Here is a 15,907-nt window from a genome sequence, read left to right as displayed (position 1 = left end):
TGGTGTAAAAGAGCTTTAATAACTTGGCAGGAAGCCTCTGTTAAAATGTGAGGTGATGACACTTTAAAAAGCAACTTACAGAGATTGTACATAATGGCCAAATCTAGTGGGCTACTCTGAGATTTAAAAAAAAAAAAAAAGAAAAGGACTCTTGCACAAAAAGAGCACTGATTAATTTAACCAAATGTCTCTCTAGGGCTTACAAGTACAAGTACTACAAGAGAGCTCAAGTGAAACAGGAAATGAGGTGCTAATGTATCTCAAGTTCAGTTTGGATTCATTCATAGTAGACCATCTAGTGGCTTATCATAATGTGTAAGAAATGACTAGAAAATACATAAAGGTACTCTTTATCTTTTAATTATTGCGAATAAAAGAATGTTAAAACTGCTGCAAAACATTTTCTAGTTTGATGGAGTTATAGAGAATAATCAGCAGTTGTGCAACTGTCAATACATGCAGCTGAAGTCATTTCTGATTTCTATGACCTAGGACTTGTTTGTATGACTGAGTGATCATGTAATTATTTAGGCACTTGCAGCTGGAATTAGGTTATTGGAAAAAGATTGTACTGTACATGTCCTCCCCCAAACCAACAGAGGCATGTAAGTGAAGATAGATAGCAGTTAGTTGGAATTTCCTTAATTAAAATAAATTAATATTTTTAAAATATTACATAAAAATAAAATGAGAATGTTTTGTATGGCATCTGCACGTTTGATATAAAACAGGTTTTAAAGGTTGAATTACCCACCACCTGACTGGCTGACCTCAACCTCCCTCTTGGGTGGTGGCAGAATAATGCAATGTTAAAAATAAGCCAACAGCAAGGACGGTACCTAAAAGGCTACAATTAACATCACAGTGCCAGGATTCAAAGTCGCTGCCAGTGCCACCAATACTTAATTTCAGTTGATCACACTCGCTCCAGCAGACCCCACCTAACCAAGCCACTCAGTCACTTAGGACAGCTGCAACGCAGCAGCAAGCAGCATAGTGATTTAAAAAAAACTGCACTTGAATATATAAGTGGGAACAGAAGAAAATGGTTAAAAAATAAGAAAAGAAGAATTAACATTGGTTTCAGGACTACTGAAAACAGCAGTAAAAGTGCCTGACCTTCACTGAATTGCAGACTGAATGAGAGAGTGAGCATGGGGTGAACAGAAGACAAAGAAACCTATCATAGTGAACAAATTTAAAACCCATCAGACCCATGCAACCCAATCCTGGGTTGCATGAACAAAAACACATGCTTAAAAATAATGTGCACCAATCAGCCATTACTCGTTACTGAGAGGTTTTATGGGTTCTCTGCACTAATGTTCATTTAGTGAGCACTCCCAATCAGGCTTCATTAGCCAAATGATGCCTCTATCAAGCCCCTGGGCACACGTAAACAAGCTAGGACCAAGCACCCCTGATGGTTTTATTAATGGCACTGATTATTTTTAGAGGCCGCTTAGTTTCTCTAACATGAGGCAACAAGCAGTGAAGATCAGGGGTGTTGAGGATTATGAATTGTCTTCTGAGAATTACTGTGTGATAGAACAAGTCAATGGCTTTTGGGCATTGAAATATGTAAGTGAATTATGAAAGATCTTTATCATATTACACACATCATGAAAAGACTTTCTGTTTCTTAAGTAGGAAAATCAGTGTTACATGCACAGAAAGATACTTACCCCAGAAATATCAGCCACTCTGTGGATGGGAACCTCTTTCTTGCTGTGCAGCCCTTTTCCATTCTTGATGGCCCTACAGTCAGACAAACCACAAACATACACGTCACTAACAAAACCAAAACACAAAGGCGGGAGCTCTAATTAACTACTGTAGATGCATTGTGGGAGCACAGCCTAGTGAAGTAGGATGTAAATTTACACCAGTTTCTCTTCTCTAAACTGCCATTATGACTCAACTAAAAAGGAAGGCTTTCCCCCCCACCAGATCCACTATAGAGAATTTATATATCCACTCACACTATAAAAATTCATATATATGTACAAAATCTGACAGTGAACTTATAACAGGAGGGATATTATTAGTAAGAAGGGTTTAAGGCAAATGGAAAGACAAGAGTTAGGGGTTTGATGATGATGATTACTGTTGCTGGTTAGAGCTGCTTTAAAATACCTCGAGGGCCAAATGAGATAAAATTGACAACTATGGTTGGGGTTAAGGATTGGAGTCATGCCAACTCTGGGTCACTGGGATGCAGACCATTGCTTCTAAGATAGAGCCTGTTCATTTATGAAAGCATGTATACATGTGCATTTAATAGCCAGGAGGAGGTTCCTTGAAAGCTGTGGGCCATTGGCCTCGTGCGGTGGGAACTAAAAATAAAACCAAGGCTATAGACAGAAACCTCTCATCAACTTTAATAAGACCCCACCAGGGATGGAGAGAGAGTGAGCAAGAAGGCAAGAGGGGGAAGAGAGGGAGAGAAATGGGAGAGAGAAGACACAGAAGCACAAGGCCAAAGAAGGACAAAACTGAAAACAGCTAAGGTGGGAAAATATGGACAAAATGTGCAAAGGAAGAAGCAGGAGGACAGAACTGCAAAAGAGGGAGGGTGAGTGAGCAGCAATGACTGCATGAGAAAAGGGGAGACAAAGAGTTAGGCCTATTAAAAGAGGCTGTGCTGCATCTGCTCTACCTATAGCCAGCAGATCTTAATCTATGGCTCAGTAATAAAGCTTCTACTAAATCTCTCCACTGCACTTCCATGTAATTATATTTATAGGGTGTGTGTAAAGAGGGCTTCTGATTTAGAGTCCAGCTCCTAGGAGGGTGTATGTGTGTCCAGGCATGTATGTAAAAAAATTGGACCAATATGCCCAAGTAAATACATGAGAGCAATGACATGTTTTCCCTGTTTCCATGGGAAAACAGCTAAAGCCTTGATAGAATGTGACTTATGATAGTGGTGCTGCTACTATAAATTTAAAAAATAATAACAAGTGAGTTACCACATGGGCTGTTACAGTCGATGCAAAAGCAAGGTCATTTTCAGTTCTCTCCCACTTACCAAGGATAAAATTTATCAAGGATATGTACAACTTGTGGATGGTAGAGATGAGTGTAGTGTATAAACATGTTTTTTTTTTTTATTTTAAGGAAACAAAAATGTGCCTCTGTGAGATTGGAAAAGCCTTGAGGAAGCCAGTTCTGCTAAATGTGTAGCTTCATGTGAAAAGGAGATGGAAACAGTGGGTGTGCACGCAGTGTGCTCCTCACCGTGCCTCTGCAGCAAGCAGCTCATCGTAGTGGGAGGAGCGCTGGTCGTCATCCTGTCTGTATCTGATGACCGTGGCCAGGCCTTTACTGACCAGAGCCTCTGCTATGTTACTGTAGAAAAAGAGAGGAAGAAACAGAAAGATTTCTTTAATAAAAACAAGTAAAACCCTTTGGCCTCGTACAGAATTCCAAGTGTGCTACATCACCTAAAAGACATGACAAATCCCAAAGGTGGCTTTGAAAAAGAAACAAAGGTCACTTAAATGTTGACACTGCACACTTGACTAACCACCTCCTCATGATGCACAGAAGAGAGGATAAAGGGTAGAAAGAAGAGAGTACTGTTTCTACTTAAAGCAGCACTTCATTGCTCGCCCTTGGACATTAAAGAAAAGAAAGAAAATAAAGAGGACAGAAATTCTTCTGAAGAGAGTTTTTGTGCATTTGTCTGTCCCCATGTTGCAGCCATGGTAACTAATCATTTATTTTAGCCCTTCTCACCAATAAAATAATAATAAATAATGTTTTTGCTGACCTTCCATGTCTACATCAACAGTAAGATAAATGGGATACAAAAAAAAGAATTATCTCCAGATTTTAAATTAAAACTAATTTAGTGCAATCATGTCCAAGACACTTCACTTTATCACCTCACTACAGTTTTACTAATACACGAAAACAAGCTGCTTGTTATTAGGCAAGTTCAACAGCAAGTCAGTTAAGGAAAACTAAGACATGTCCTGCAGATAGGCCTGACGATGATATTCTTCCTCCTTCTCATTTCAACAACCCACCCAATGTAATGATTCTGGACTTAGTGGAGGAAGTTATTTCAGGCATGAATGCAGGATTTGGTCTTAGGATGGCTAAACTTTCATTCTCTCTGATAACGAGATAGAATGGAGAGACTGAGGGGGCACACCGATTTCTCACTCCTTTAGCCGAGGTCAGGGCTCAGAGACGTACTGTTTTTAATGAGAAAAAAATTGTGATAATGGCCCTGTAAAACTAGGGCAATTCTCAATGAGGCGTCACTGAACGCATCACAGGTCACAGACTTTTCACTCATTTTAGTTTTTATCTTTTGAATGAATGTTTGACACCTCTGGTTATTGTTTGCCGTCTTAATGGACTGCTTGGTTTCATAAAGGAAAGGAGATTTACACGTGACGCTTTCAGGGGAATGACAGCAGGAAACTGTAAAACGTAATATTTAATCTATTTGACTAGATTACACAACACACTTCATGCTAATTGTGTGATGGCAGTGAAAAATGCTTATTGAAACTAATCTTATTAATGTTTATAGTTCATATTCTTGATGTTTCTTGATAATATGCCTTTTATGTATGACTGGATATTGTCGGAAAAAAAAAAAAAGGTTTGTGCACCTAAGAAAGGTTTAGCGCTTAAATGTTCACAACGCACAAAAGTAAAAAGACTAAAAGTTAAACTAGAACAAATAAAAGTCCACAAAATAGAAAATAACTGAACCAAATTAAAACTACTGTTCAAAAAATAAAACCAATAAAAATTCAATGAATTTGACACCAAAAAATATTATGAAAAATAAAATTGAATTTCAATAAGTAAAACTATTATAACCTTGCCCCACACTGCTTTAGCTATTGCATGGTTTTATAACTTTAGTAGGTGCCCACAAAATCTTGAGCCGAGTCCATTTCTTCCAAAACATGCTTCTGAGTGCCAAGTCTCCTACAACATGGAAGGAAATAGTGAATAATACAAGACAAGGTCATACAAGGTCAAAAACCTCCAACCCACTTCCAGCATTCAGTGGAGTGAATGCCAACAGTTATCTGTGAAACAGAGTGGTTGGTGTAGTCGGCTTATGCTAGGTAGCAATTGGCGTGGCGTTGTGTGGCCTCTGCACAAATACATATAGATGCAAAACTGATTTTTGATGGTGAAGACAGATCTGTTTCCATGCATGCATGTGACTGAGCATTGTGCCTTGGGTAATACAGAGAAAACCAGATGGTGAGTGCTACTTTCAACTCATTTTTGAGCGAGAACAGACTAGTGAGGGTTCATTTCAAGTCATGTGGCATTAAAGCGTTTTTATCTGGTTTTGATTAAATTTGAACCTCTGAGTAGCTTAATCCCATTTATATCTGTATAAAATACTAGTGTTTCAAACCGAACCCCTTCAAAGCAGCATTTGTAGATAGAAAATAATTGCTTGTGCAGAGGCGACCCTTTGCATGAAAGTTAAAATACAAAGAAGCACTTTCAGGTTACTTTGTGACTCATGGTGAGATTATAAGTTCTAAGCATTTACAAATGATTATTCTGTGTCATCTTACATCAGATTAACTTTAAATTTTAAGTTTTACACAGACAGTTAATGTAATAAAAAAGAAATTGAAGGCTCTTACACTGACAAATTAGATACAGCATGATCTACCACTAAGGGCTGGCAAACTGCTAATACTTAAAGCTGAAGGTAATGTAAGTTATGCATATTGCAAATATAGAAATAAAAATTTCATTCCTGCAGTTAGCTCTTTATTGCTGAAATGTATCAACAACAAGGGAAAATCTTACATCTCTCAGTGTGGTATAATGATTTTCATTACTTACATGCCACCAATTGTGACTGTGGCACATGTGCGTTCTGCGAAAGCTGGGGTGCCTTCTCCTGGACCAGTAGCTGCTCTGATGTAGTCCACTGTCACATTGACCTAGAAGAAGCATAAGCAGGCGAAGGTCAAACAACATGCCAAGAGCACAGAGACAGACAGTGAGACCAGTTACGGTAACACTTAGTGCAGGGAGTGTTCTGAGTAGTGCATGTGTGGGTCTTTGTGTTTGTCCCAGTTCTCAAGGTCACCCCCAGTCAGAGTGAATCACATCAGGCAGCACTGTAGATCTCCCCAGAGGAGGAGTATGAACACACTGTGGGTGTTTGGGAACACACACACACACAGACACACAGACACACAGACACACACAGACACACACAGACACACACAGACACACACAGACACACAGACACACAGACGGGAACTGTGATAGAACCTAAATGACCCTACGCTGTATGTTCTCAACACAGCTCCTTAGGGACAGATTCCAGTCCACCCACCCTGAAGATACAGTTCTGTCACTCTGCTCTGTATGTGTGTGTGTGTGCATATATCCAATAGCATGCGATGGGGAAAGCCTGTTCTGTGGGCTAGACAGAGGTAGACTGCACTAACAGCAGGGGCGAAGCCATACATGGTACACAGAATCGACAGTTAAAGCACTACGTGTCAACCATGTCAAGTGTGATGGGAGGGAAAACTCTGGAAACCGGTGTACATCTGAGCATAGACACCAGTCTGACAGAGACAGTGCAGACAGGCCTGTAACAGGGACATGAATAAGACACCAAGCAGGACAAAGAATAACATCGACTTGTCACCAGATGTACAGGATGAGAATGTGGTGACGTGAGCAGGGAAAGAGAAGAGATTCTGCAAAGGCGGAATAGTTGTGTTGCAGTGAACTGTTCAGCAGAAAGTGCTGAACTATTCACATTTTAGCAGCAGACATAAAGGCATATGGATTATGGTTTCAGAAGACACACTGTAGTTGACTACACTGCTAAATACAAAAGAGTACAATTGTCAAACTTGGCTTATATGATAAGAAATGTGTGGGTATTTTACAAGTACTACTAATCAGCAGAGTCTAAAGAGTTCAATTACTTTAGTATTTCACAAATGAGGGAATTAGAGCTGGCAGATCTCAAAAATAAAACATCTAAGAGGAAAGGGAAAACTAAAATCTAAAAGTCCCTGTTTAAATCAAAGGCAATTGTATTTCTGAGTATTTCCCTTGTAGTTCAAATACATTTACATAAATCCAACAAATTCTATTTAACCTCCCCATCCCTACAGAGACAAAACCCAGCTGAACCGTTCAACAACAAACATGCTCTTGAACTGTAACTCTTGAACGTTAATAAGACAATTCTGACTAACCATTATATTATCAGTGACAGATTTGGATTGTGATCCTCTCAGCCAAGGAAAAATATGCAATATCCCCACTTCTATTAATTTTGTAACAATTCAAATAAACCCATTCTTATTGTCATGAAGGAAATTATTTTAGCCCGACTCCCTCATCAAAGCTCTTTATTTCCTTGGAATGCAAACATGACTGAGTTTCTATGTCTATACATTTGTGTTTAATAGCCTTGTGCGGTCATGCACGGGTAAATGAAGGATGAAGGCCAATGGAAAAAAAAGCTAGAATGAACTAAATGAGAAGAAAATAAATAGGAAAATAAGCAAGAAAAAAAAAGAACATCTGAAGCTGTGATTTAAACACACAAGCTAAATGTAATAGTGACTGCTACAAGCTGTGAAACAACACTACGAGCAGTTCCCTATTAAGTGAGGTGTTGACAGATTCTAAACTTTGACCAAGCAATGTTAGATTAGAGGAGTTCCAGGCCCATTCTCCACGGGCCATCTAACAGATCTCCTGATAAGGCAAAGTCATCTATATAATCCCCCAGAGGAGAGTGAGTCAGAGGGGGAGAGGCAGTGGATGGATTAGAAAGCAGGGGAGTGATGAGGACAAGAACAGCAGAAGAGGTGTGAGGCAAAATGTTTTGTGCTACTGATACCAAACAGGGGACACGTGGTTTACTGTGCTACAGGAATCATGTTTGTAACATGTTTGGATGTGTAATGAGTCTGTTTGTAAAAAATAAAATATTGGTATAGTATCTGTTGGTGTTTTTTTTATGTACACAAGGGTATAACAGGCAAGTCTGCATGCATGTGAGTGTTTCTTTGTTTACATACCCTACCCTGGGACCAAAGAAAGTTATGTATGTGTTTGAAGGTGTATGCATGCCAAAGTTGCAATTAATTTCAAAAAGATATTTTTCTAAAGTTGTTTGCTAAGATACGTTTGATGTGAGGTGGTCTTAATTGGCAAAGTGTTCACAAACAACTTACGTTGAACTATGATAGAGTAAGGATGCCTGTGCCAGTAATCACAGCCCAGCATGGGCTCAGCAGAAATGGTTCTCAAGGCAGGAAAATGGCCTGATCAAGTGTAGGAGGTTTTAGGTTTGCTCAAATTGAAGTAAGCACCTGTCACCTGCACCTTTTCATCTAAACCAGCTCCTTTTAGCTGCAGGATTATAACCATCTGCCAAAAAATGAGCACAGAAAAATAGTTGTATACTGGCGTGAACCACTTTGCAATCAAAGAGCACATTTAAAACTGTGAGGGTTCTCAGTGGAAATGCATATGATCACAGTTCAGCTAAAGCAGGTAAAAAACGTATACTGAGCCAGTTGAAAAAGGGAGACATTAGACATGCAGGCATTCACACACATACACACACACAGGCATTTCAGCAGTCTCACACTGCATTGTGCATTTTCACCAATTGCAGCTTAATTTGGGATTAAACAAAAAAGCCTTGACAAAGAAAATAAAGAGGGAGGAATAATGATTAGAGCACAAAAGAAAAAGGAAAGTAGGAAGTTATAGTAAAAGAAGAGAAAGTGAGTGAGCAAACAAGCCTGTCTATGTGTCTGTGTGTGTATTAGAGAGATACTCAAGTTGCTGTTGTGTTTTAGCAGGCTGTAATAGCAGCTGGCTATCATTTAATGAAGAGAGCTGTGTTGGAAGGAAAAAAAAAACCTCAGGCTGGAACAGCAAAACGTAGAAAGAAGAGAGGGGAGTAAGGGAGGAGTAAGAGGAAGCCCCATCTGGATTTTTAACCATGGGACCGGGTGACGCATCTGCTCGAAAGCACATACCTCAAGAAAAATCGAGTCTCGCTCCCACAAATACACACCACATCAAATTCCACATTGCACACACGGCATTCTTAGTACATGCACACACTCACATGCACACCAATAAAAAGGGAAAACTCTGGTGCTAACAGTACTACACAAGCAGCTGCATAACAGGAGACACTTTGAGCATGCAGGATTATCCGAATGTGCTCAACCCTGATAAGTGGCTTAATGCAGCATTTCCATTGGACTTTTTTTCTGCTGAGGCTGAGACCCAGGCACACAAGAAGCACTACTTATAAAGTTAGCCAAATCAAGCTTTTTGGGATTATGTCACCATGCAAGTGCTGCCATTTCAATAGGGGTGGGGATATATATGAGGGAGACTGACAGAGAGAAAGGAGAAAAAGAAAAATGCCTCAGTGCATATTTAGCCTACCTTAAAGGGATAGCTCAGAAGACGTTTTATGGCATAAGGTAGAATGACTTATTCAGTGATAGAGAAATGTCCTCTAAATGTCACAGTTAGAGGACATCAGATACTATCACTTGTAGTATCTGATGTGATAATTAATGTTTAAAGTTTTTTAGTCCAATGACTAAGGCATTTTTCTGTCAACATGAGTTCTGTCAACTGATCAAGGCTGCGTGGTTTTTGGAGATGATGTGAACTAGACAAGGGTCCATCAAAACCTGTAGGTGTGAAGTGCTCTGTCAAAGACCAGAGCAGGTATTACACCAGTTCCTTTTGCCTCTGACAGCTACCAAATATAAACTCAGCTGGGCTGACAAAAGGAAAAAAGGCTGTCTTTTGAAAATGGATTAGATATGTACTCTCCTTACAAAGGTAAAAAAACTGGGGTTTAATGGTGGGAAAAAGGCATTAATTGTAGCTTTATTCTCCTAATGCAAAACAGCCCCATGCAGGCTTTGAGCTTCAGCTCAGCACACTGAGACTTAAAGTTAATGCTTAGTCACGTTCTAGAAGGTTTGTTTCCCAATTCATGAAATGTAATGCACTCTGAGCTTTCAAAGGGATTGCTGTCAAAAGGAACACCCATAGGTCAATCTGTTAACTCAACCATGATAGGACGATTAGCTTTGGTCCAGTTCAAGCTAGATGATGCCAAGGTACACCTTTTGTGGTCAGACGATAAATATGAAGTCACACCTCATATACTTCATAAGTGACTCAAGTTCTAGCTCCTTTCTTCTTTCAGCAAGACCCACAACAGACTACTACTACTACTGAGGTAAAATGTTTGTCTCAGTTTGTGTTGAAATGCGTTGGGGAGCAGTGGTCTACGAGTCTTCTACTAATGCTTACTGCTCCAAATCTGTCTCCATAGAGCTTAGTATTCTCAGACAGGATGACAGTAAGTGAGTCGACTAAACTCCTCTCCTTGTAGGAGTGCAACATGCATATGTACACTAGTGCATCTACCTACATCCAACGTGACAACTCAAGTAGGCCAGGGAAGCACAGCTTAACATTGAGGGGTAAGTACTGTGCTCACAAACATTCACCCATGGGGAGGCTGTGATCAGTGATCATTTCCTCTTATTGCCAAGGCAGCTAAAGGGTGTATCTTCAAGAACCTGCAGTTAGAGGACCATGTAATAATTTAAAAGAAAAATAATACATGGTGACAGAGAGTTTAATTCAGCCGTGTGTCTTAGCAACAATAAAACAATGGGAGGGAAGCAACGCTCCAGAGCTCTTCCGTTATTGATTTTTACAAGCTGGGGGGGGGGGGGACTACACTGCTGGCAAATGGGTAAGGGATCTCCACTTAAATCTAACTCACTTCAAAGAGCCTATAAGTGCACCCCTGGGAGACCCAACTTTTACACTAATCAAATGTAAAGCAATACAGTGCAGTATACTGTATACATTCAGTAATGACAGAGGAGTGTCTAAGGCCAGGTAACAGTAAAAACACTGAACAGGTAGCCAGGCTTCCATTTACATTCAAAATACATTACATGTGGACATCAGCACCCCTAACTGCAGGCTCCATCATGGTATGCATGGCAATGTGTGATTGGATCATCCAGGATGCATTTTAATGCAGGTGGACCAAAGAGCCGAGGAAGCACTGAAGGTGAAAACGTGCACACTCTTATCCCACTTAAGACAGTAACTCCATTTGACACATACACAATCATGCATACCTTCCCAAACAATAAACGCTACAAACAGCAATTTGCCTGAGGCTTAGAAAGGCACAGAAACATTTTAGCTGACTTGATTTTTCAAATACCCTAGAGTCTAAGCAAGCAATAGTGTGAAATCAAACTGAGTATAAAAACTGCACAGATTGATCTGAGGGTATTGTGGCTTTAATTATTTTATTCCATGTTTATCGTTTTTATTATTATTATTTTCTTTGGGAATGTGCATGAGATAGCTGTTTACTCATGCTAGCACCAAACGGCCACAATAGATTGTTGTGGGAATAGTGTATATTTCAGTTTCTATATGACCATATACAGAATATGCATTTCAACTTAAATTAGATGCATGTATAGAGAATTCTATTAAAAATAAATAAATAAATAAATAAATAAAAGGCCCAACATTTTTTATGCTCCCTATATGTGGTCTGATGTTAAACCCAAAATACACACACACTAACCCAAACACAAACACCACAAATAAACAGAAGAATCATTATTCTCGCTTCACTCGTCAAAAGCCAGCTTACGGGTGAATTTTCTGCCATTAAAAAAACATTAATGACGATGATTAAATTGACTGCGATGAGCGGCTGGGACAGAGATATGAATCTCAATCCTGTACTGAATGCCAAAAGGAACTCTGAGCTTTTAGCTCTGAGTGGGTGCATGTTTTCATGTTCATCAGCATGCACTGCAGTTTTTTTTGTTTTTTTTTTTTAAAACACTTTACACTTCTGAAAGTGTACAAGACAGGAATATTTGTTCTGTCTACAGTATTACCTGGGTGCTATGGTTTGGACCTCTAAAAACTCTACATTTCCTTGGTACATTCTCAGCCCAAAAGAAACACTGGCTGAGAAATTATGGAGACACTGAGAATTGATTTGTGGAGGTCTACGCTGCAAAATCTGATAACTGGAACTCAGCTGAGGAAAAGCATTGAATTTATGAGATAACTTCTGAGTAGGGAAGTCATTTTGACAGTATGATTGTGCATAAATGTGCTATTTCGACAGAGTTCTCAATCAATCTGTGAGTTCCAACTGAATTTCCATGTAGATTCTTGCAAGACAGATTCTAATCTTTTCCAGCGTAGTTCCTGTTATAAAGTAACATCTGACTGACTGAAGTATTAGAGTTTACTATTCTGAAAAACAAAACAAAATTCAACTCAGGCAGTGGACAACAGTGCTGTGCATGCCTTTTCTCCCTGTGCCATTAGTGCCACTGGGGGCGGCAAAATTGCCACTATAGTCAATGAAAACAGTGTGGGCGATTTAGTCAAAGGACCAAGGCATGCGCTAAACACATGATGTGAAATGCAAAATTTGATCCATTTAAAACTGGACAGAGTTAGATGCAAATCATTAATCACTTTTAATAATTGTACCAACAAACTAAGCATAATTTAAGTCAGTTTAGGTGTTTGGTTTTTTTCCCCTCTTTCTCTTTCTCTTCTCGAACATCAATTCAAACTGAAGTCATCGTTAACCTTTTCAAATTTAACACAAAAAAAGCAGGTGTTTAAGTGGTGGTGTGTATCCCAAGTGCTCTCTAGCTCCGTGCTAAGTTCTCCTGAGTAAGATGTGTGTAAATCATAGCCAGCACCACTCCCACCCCTCCCCAGTCAGACCCAGTCGATCAATAGACACAAGAGGGGGAAATCAACATTGCTTGTTTAATGGGTGCGTCCGGGCCAATACCAAGCCCCAGGGCATCTACTGAGAGTACTTGGTATTCACGCTGAGAAACAGTTATCTAGCTTAGGGCTTCAGAAATGTGTGTTTGGCTACCGGTGAGGGGTAAAAGGGCGTTAGAGTGTATGTACTGCCACTGGGGAAATCCTTATTTAGAGCTATTGTTTAACTCATTAAAAGCTTATTAGGGCCAATCAAGTTAGTTCACACACAGTTCTACACACAAACACACACACACAGAGAAAGCAAAAGAGAGATCGGGAGCTTTCAAAGACAGTCAATGGTTCTTACCTTTTTGCCAATGAGCTTCTTCCTCAGGAACTCACGGGCCTCAAACATGTAGGGGATGTCGTAGAGTGGACGGAAACGTTTGTCTTTGTCCTTGTTCTTCTCCTGAATAAAGATAGAGGTAGAATGGAGGAGAACGTGGAGAGAAGAGTCGGGAAGATGATAGGGGGAGAAATGAGACAAAATGGAAAGAAAAACAGGGAAGGAGAAAGTTATTCACACTGTATTGTGAAAACAGTTTAGATTAAAATACATAGCATGCATATGCAGAAAAACATGCACAGCTTGTTCAATCCCTGATCATCTTCTAATTCAGTCCCACTAAAGTGAGGTTCCAGATTCTGAAATATTTTAGTGACCGCATCTGCACGATCGCTCACATGCGCACACACCTTCTTCAAACATCTCTATTGCCGTCAATACTGACACACTGCAGTTACCAAGGACACAGATGCAAACAGGCAAAAACGATGTGTTCAACAGATGAGTATGAGTGAGCTGACACATGTGCATACACAGATGTAGCCGCATGTCTGTCTCTTTCTGTCACACATATACGGGGACACACACAAACACACACACACACACACACACACACACACACACACACACACACACACACACACACACACACACACACACACACACACACACACACACAAACTTCAATACGCTCACCCACACTCTGACAGGAGCCGGCCACAAATAGAACCTATTTGCATTTTCAAAAGGAGACTGAGGTTTTGTGTTGCTCCCAGTTTGAAGAGACAAACTCGTACACACACAGTGACAGGTGCCGTTTTTGTAGGGGCGGGATAAAAAAACATAATACAGCAAACGACAATGGCACAGTGGGAAAATAAACGACAGGCAGAATAAGGCTATGAATGACAATACCAGTGTGCTTGCTACCACTGCCCCTCCCACACTCTTCCATGAACGCCATCATTATCTGTCATACAAACAGAAGTAACACTCATCCAAATGAAGACAGAGTTGGATTAATTCCTCATTTCCTCTTTTCTTCAATGGCTTTCATGCATTTTTAATGGCTCTCCAGTTGTAGAGCTGCCAGGTGTGGCACACAGCATGGGACACATGGGGAGCAAGGGGATATGTCTGTGTGAGCATGCGCTTACAGCTCCTAAATCTCGTGGGGAAAAACTCAACCAGTGTCAGAAAAATCCAACACTGAGCAACGTTTCAGTGGCAGTAATTTTTCCTTCCAAAATCAGTTTATTTTTGAATGTCTCAACATGACTGCACAGATAACCCACCGAGTTGGCCCTGGTAAAGGAGTACTGAAAACTGCCAAATCTACCAGACAATACAGTTCATTTAACCTTGGCAGGATGGAAATAACCTTCGAGTTAAATAGCCTCTTTTTCTTACTCCCTCGCTCTTATCCCTCTCCACTTTCACTAAAATTGGTCGGTTTAGCAAGGAACCTCTTAGGTAAGTTAATCTCAGACAGACAGTGGAAATCCTGCACCGCTCAGCAGAGAGCCAACATCCTCCATTTTGTGTCAGCTGGGGCTTATTGTCAGGGTTTTTCAAGCCCTACCAAGTCAGTTGCAGTGGGATGATGGGGCCTTTTAGGAGCAGTGCCAGCCAGGATTCCTCCATGTTGTGCCTGAGCTTTGGACTTAGTCGAGCACTGCTGGTGATGAGGATAATTTACCAAGCTCAGACTGGCTTTCACCATCACAGTGACACTGAATGATTGTGTGTTTGAATTTTTATGCATAGCCAATTTATGTTTGTACCCTGTGTTGAGGACCACTATGACTCTGATAGACAACTTCAACAGTAAAGAATGAGAGTAAAGGAGAGAAAAAGAAAAGAAAATGATATCTGCTAATAAGCCGTTTCATGATGGAAAGGCAACCATGTCACTGAGGGCGAAGAGTGTAAATGTCAGCACTCTATGCCAATTAGGCACAAGAAGTGGAGAAGCAGACACGAAGGACAAAAGGTAAAACTCCTACATCTTTTACAAAGTCTAGGGGGAATGGAGTGAGACCGAGTGTAAAGACGGTGAGGTGAGAGAGAGTCAGAAAATAAAAAAAAATGAGAGGAAATGTTCCAAGTCAGGAATAACATGCTGATGATCATATTCTCCAGGCTGAGCCAACGTCCAACTCCAATGTGACCCGCTGGACAACTTTAACCTTGTCTTAGCTGATACTATTCTTGTCACCATGAGGGTGACAAGCTAAAAGGTGAAGTTCAGACCATGTTTAAACCAAGAAGTTGTGGTTTTTAAAAGGGCAGCTAACAAGAGCTTTAGCATGGCCAGGAATCAATGATGCCAATTGATTCCAACATGTACTGCGCATTTCACAAAGTGCTGGTCCAGTTTATGTTCTGACTACAGACTACAAATACAAATCAGCTGCAGTGCTACAGAACAAGAGATTAAGCATCCTCTCACAGGTAAGAACAATTCAATCAAACAAAACATATACAAGACTGTTCCACATTGATGAGTGTGTGAAAAAGTAGACTGTGACAAGTGCAATTATTTGATTGTGGAGTCAATTTTAACTTCCGTCTCCAGACACAGATAAACTGACAACATTAGCATCATTAAATTACTTCGACAAGACAAACTCTCTGTACATCATCCATAAACTGTTATTATGCTATTGCAGGAGGGTTACAGAAAGAGGAGAGAGTCACTGCTATGTCTCAACTGTGACCCAATAACAACAGTTTGCTCTC

The 15,907-nt window shown here is 40.2% G+C and overlaps 1 protein-coding gene across 1 annotated transcript in view; it reads right to left on the bottom strand.

The window, feature by feature from the left end:
- snd1 (staphylococcal nuclease and tudor domain containing 1) overlaps nucleotides 1–15,907 on the bottom strand; it is a 148,679-nt gene that overhangs the window by 109,532 nt on the left and 23,240 nt on the right. Inside the window, exons 11-14 of the mRNA XM_026364381.1 lie at nucleotides 13,187–13,288; nucleotides 5,845–5,945; nucleotides 3,241–3,351; nucleotides 1,686–1,758 (exon numbers count right to left, since the gene is read on the bottom strand). Coding sequence (XP_026220166.1) covers nucleotides 1,686–1,758; nucleotides 3,241–3,351; nucleotides 5,845–5,945; nucleotides 13,187–13,288 — 387 coding nt within the window. The remainder of the gene's footprint in view (nucleotides 1–1,685; nucleotides 1,759–3,240; nucleotides 3,352–5,844; nucleotides 5,946–13,186; nucleotides 13,289–15,907) is intronic.

Source organism: Anabas testudineus, chromosome 23, assembly GCF_900324465.2.
Source record: "Anabas testudineus chromosome 23, fAnaTes1.2, whole genome shotgun sequence".
Lineage (NCBI taxonomy): Eukaryota > Metazoa > Chordata > Actinopteri > Anabantiformes > Anabantidae > Anabas > Anabas testudineus.
This window is presented reverse-complemented; position numbering and strand designations above follow the sequence as displayed.